Here is a 4,673-nt window from a genome sequence, read left to right as displayed (position 1 = left end):
CAATGTGATAATGGTAAAGAGTTTGACAACTCCCAGTTTCATCAATTGTGTGCCACACATGGCATCCATATGCGGTTTTCTTGTCCTTACACCTCTCAACAAAACGGTAAATATGAACGAATGCTTCGAACCATAAACAATATCATTCGCACCCTTCTCTTTCAAGCCCACCTTCCTCCTACCTATTGGGTTAAAGCTCTTCATATGGCTACCAATCTTTTAAATATTCTACCCTCCACCACTCTCCACAATGACTCCCTATTTCATAAACTCTATCACAAACAACCCCAATATAGTCACCTTCACGTCTTTGGTTGTGTATGTTTCCCACACCTCAACAACACCCATAAGTTACAACCTCGTTATGTTTCATGTATCCTTCTTGGGTATCCCATTAATCACAAAGGTTATCGTTGTCTCAACCTTCAAACAAACCAAATTATCATATCCTGTCACATAACCTTTGACGAAACTATTTTTCCATTTGGCTCCATGACCCCAAATCAATCTCCCAACTATGAGTTTCTTCAAATGGACGAGTCTTGAAATATGTTCAATCACCCTTCTCATAAAGGCCAACCCCTCAGTCATCCTTCTTATTCATCTATTCCGACCGGCCCACCTCACGTGACCGACCCTCACTCGGCCCCACCTAATACATCTAATACTTCAGATATTTCTTCAGTCCAACCTGATTTTGATGCCCACTTGGATCCCCCTGCTGTTACATTTGGTAACACCTCCACTACGTGTGTCAGTGCTACTCCTCATGCTATACCTACTCGATCTCTTTCTGCTGCCTCTAGCACTCACAGTATGACCACTCATTCTCATCACGACATCATCAAACCCGTTGACCGGTTGAATCTTCACATAGATTCTACCACCTCACCTGTTCCACGCAACTATTTAGAGGCTTTTCGCGATCCTAACTGGTTAAATGCTATGAAAGAAGAATTTAATGTACTTATATCTACGGGACTTGGGTACTTGTGTCTCGGCCTCCTGATGCTAATGTTGTTAATTGCATTTGGTTGTTTAAACAGAAATATAATGCAGATGACTCTTTATCTCGCTACAAAGCTCGTCTTGTTGCTAATGGTCGTAGTTAACAACCAGGACTTGATTGTGACGAGACTTTTAGTCCGGTTGTTAAACCGGCCACCATTTGGACAATTCTTAGTTTGGCCATATCTCATCATTGGCCGGTTCACCAGTTAGATGTGAAGAATGCGTTTCTTTATGGTCATCTTCAGGAGACTGTCTACATGCATCAACCTCCAGGATTTCGGGACCCTTCTGCTCCTAACCATGTTTGTTTGTTGCAGAAATCTTTATATGGCCTAAAACAGGCACCGCTAGCTTGGTTTCAGAGATTTGCTCAGTTCATCACTAGTAGTGGTTTCACTAATAGCAAATTAGACACTTCTCTTTTTATTTACAGACAAGGCGATCAGATTGCTTACTTACTTCTCTATGTTGATGACATTGTGTTAACTGCATCTACCACAAGCCTACTTCATCATATTATTGCTTCTCTTCGCCCTGAGTTTTCCATGACAGATTTGGGTGTTCTGAATTATTTCTTAGGAGTTGCTGTCTCGCGTGACAATCAAGGCATGTTCTTGTCTCAGCAGAAATATGCTATCCAGATTCTTGAACAAGCTCATATGCTTAATTATAAACCTGCTCGTACCCCAGCAGACACTTCTGCCAAGTTCGATGGATCGGGTCCTCCGGTCACTGATCCGACTCTATATCGCAGCCTTACAGGTGCTCTTCAGTACTTGACTTTTACCAGACCAGATATCACTAATGTTGTTCAACAAGTTTGTCTTTTTATGCATGACCCTCGAGAGCCTCACTTTACAGCTCTCAAGCGTATCCTTAGGTACCTTAGAGGCACCTTAGATCATGGTCTTCAATTATATGCCTCTCCGTCACATGGTCTCGTTGCTTACTCTGATGCTGATTGGGCTGGCTACCCAACTACTCGACGCTCTACGTCCGGATACTACGTTTTCCTAGGGCAGAATCTCGTATCATGGTCTTCAAAGAGACAGGGCACCATCTCACGCTCTAGTGCTGAAACTGAATAATGTTAGTGTCGTTTATCTGTCTTCGAATCTAGTTCAGAATCAACGCACTAAACATATAGAAATTGATCTTCACTTTGTTCGCGACCAAGTTGCCATGGGTTATATTTGTGTGCTTCATGTTCCTTCTTCTTCTCAGTACGAGTACATCTTCACCAAAGGTCTTCCATCATCCTTATTTATGGAATTTCGATTTAGTCTAAACGTTTGATCTCAATCTCCCGTTTCGACTACGGGGGGATGTTAGACATTACTTATACTCATGTATTTACGTTCCGGGGTCTTTTTATATAGCAACCCATGTATTGTGTGTATATATATATATATATCATCTAATGAGAAGGATCACAAATTATGGGAAAATATTGATCGTAACAATAATCTAACAATCATTTAGTAATTAGTTTGTTGGTTATTTCCTTTAATTAAGAGAAAACGAAAGAAATTCATCGAACAAGCAATCAATTTCTTGGTTCGTTGGTTCGCTTCATTTGTAGAAATTTGTTGTTGAACTTAATTCTCTCTCTCTCTCTCTCTCTCTCTATATATATATATATATATATATATATATATATATATATATATATATATATATATATATACACACGGACGGTTCACTTGAGATTCTAAAAAAAGTAAAGATCTTGATATTCAACTTCAGTCACATATTTCTCATTTTCCGCTCTAAAGCTCTAACGTACCGACAACAACGATGTATGCTTAATTATAAATGATTATACGTATATGTAGGTTCACATATTTAATAATCATATATGATTATGGTGGTTGGTGGCAGACGTGATGGTTGTGTAGGTGATGTAAGTGATAGTGGTGGGGTTGGTTGGTGGTAAAGGTGGTGATAATGGTGGTGGCGGTAGCGGTTGTGTTGGATGAGAAGGTGTTGGGGGAAAAAGCAATGGTACGCTGGAACGCTAGAGTAACAAATAAGAAATATGTGGTTGATGTTGAATCTCAAGATCCAATTTTTTCGAAATTTTAACGGACCCGATATATATATATATATATATATATATATATATATATATATATATATATATATATATATATATATAGGGTTAGGTTATAATGTGGATGAGATATTTGGTGTGGTCGTAAGGACAATTTTAGACCAATGGATGAAAAAACGAATAACTATGATACGAGGGTCTATGATATACAATGGAATAACATGTATCATATAGTTAAAAAAATTTAATCATAATGGTATTGTAGTCAATTAAACAAGATTTATAAAATAAAAATTTCGGAATTTAAATGATAGTTAATTCTTTTAATTTTAAAATTTTGATTTTTTTAAATTAAGTTTCTTAATTTCGGATATTGTGACAGAATATATTTTGTTTATGAGTATGTTGCATATTCTTAAAGAATATGCTTTTGAATATGAAATCAATTTTTTGCTTCTTAATAAAGTCAATTATTTTTATAACGCAATACACAAACATTAGTTAAAAAAATAACATATCAAATAATTACATTCTATGAAGTAGTGTACATTAAAACATTGAAAACCCATAAAAAGATTAATAATACCTATTATGCATTCTTGAAGAATGAAATACAAAAAACATTGTTGAAGTAACATTCATAAACAAAAATATGATACATTGACATTCAAATGACATTCTTGAATAGTAACAACATTTTTCAACTATCATGTAAAATGTAGAACAATTTGGTCTATTCTATAAAAATGTGTCGATACATTCTTAAAGAATATAGTAATACGCATTGTAAAAGAATATGTTGATGATGCAGTCCCAATCTTCATCATCGCTTATTCCGAACTTGCAATATCATTCCATCGGTGAAACTATTCTTACACACCTGATTCTAAAATTCTCATAAACACAATTCAAAAGGTGTGATTCACATTCAAAATAAACAATTAATCATTTTATTGTGGCTTGCCAACTAAAAAAATGAATTCTCAATTTTCAAAATATACAAAATACTATGACCAACCGTCCAATTTATCAAAAGCTTTTTGAAAATCAAAGTAAATATGATAAACATCACCCAAAGCCATGGATTCAAAAACCATCATATAATGAATATTAAAATAAAAAACTTATAAAAATCTCCACAAATGATATATATTCCAAGAATCAAGCTTTTATCGTCATTAGAAAAGTTACAATGGAAGTCAAACAGATACAGAATTCAATTCAAGAATAAATATGAGTTTTAAAATTATGGTTGAATGTTGAACTTTAAATCTCAAAATGGATCGTATTCTCAAAATGGATAAAAAGGTTTGACTTGTCAAAACCAAAAAATCATCTATTGATATAAAACTAATCAAAACACTCATGTACTCCCGTGTGATTTAGTCTTTAAAAGGACACTAATCAAATTTACCTGAAATTTGTCAAAAATTAGGGCAGTTTATAAATATAACCAAACAAATTAAAATTGAAGAAAACCCTAGATAATCTTAAATCCTACCAACACATCAACTAGAATTCCAAAAAGATAAAACTTTAAACCGTAGTTGTTAAGAGTAAAGTAAAATAAAAAATTAAAGACATTTTCAAAAAAAAATTAATTACCTTT

At 34.6% G+C, this 4,673-nt stretch overlaps 1 protein-coding gene across 1 annotated transcript; it reads left to right on the top strand.

Annotated features, from left to right (window-relative positions):
* The first annotated feature begins 1,268 nt into the window (after positions 1–1,268).
* Positions 1,269–2,099, top strand: LOC111890584 (uncharacterized mitochondrial protein AtMg00810-like). The gene has a single exon (XM_023886689.1). It carries the CDS (start codon positions 1,269–1,271, stop codon positions 2,097–2,099), a length of 831 nt encoding a protein of 276 aa, XP_023742457.1.
* Positions 2,100–4,673: the final 2,574 nt, after the last annotated feature.

The sequence above is a fragment of the Lactuca sativa genome, chromosome 6 (assembly GCF_002870075.4).
Source record: "Lactuca sativa cultivar Salinas chromosome 6, Lsat_Salinas_v11, whole genome shotgun sequence".
NCBI classification, from domain to species: domain Eukaryota; kingdom Viridiplantae; phylum Streptophyta; class Magnoliopsida; order Asterales; family Asteraceae; genus Lactuca; species Lactuca sativa.
The sequence above is the reverse complement of the archived record's forward strand: the minus strand, read 5'-3'. Positions and strand labels throughout refer to the sequence as shown.

Bases quoted from the DNA above. Each gene is read 5' to 3' on its own strand.
- LOC111890584 (XM_023886689.1), top strand. From the start codon at position 1,269: ATGCATCAACCTCCAGGATTTCGGGACCCTTCTGCTCCTAACCATGTT.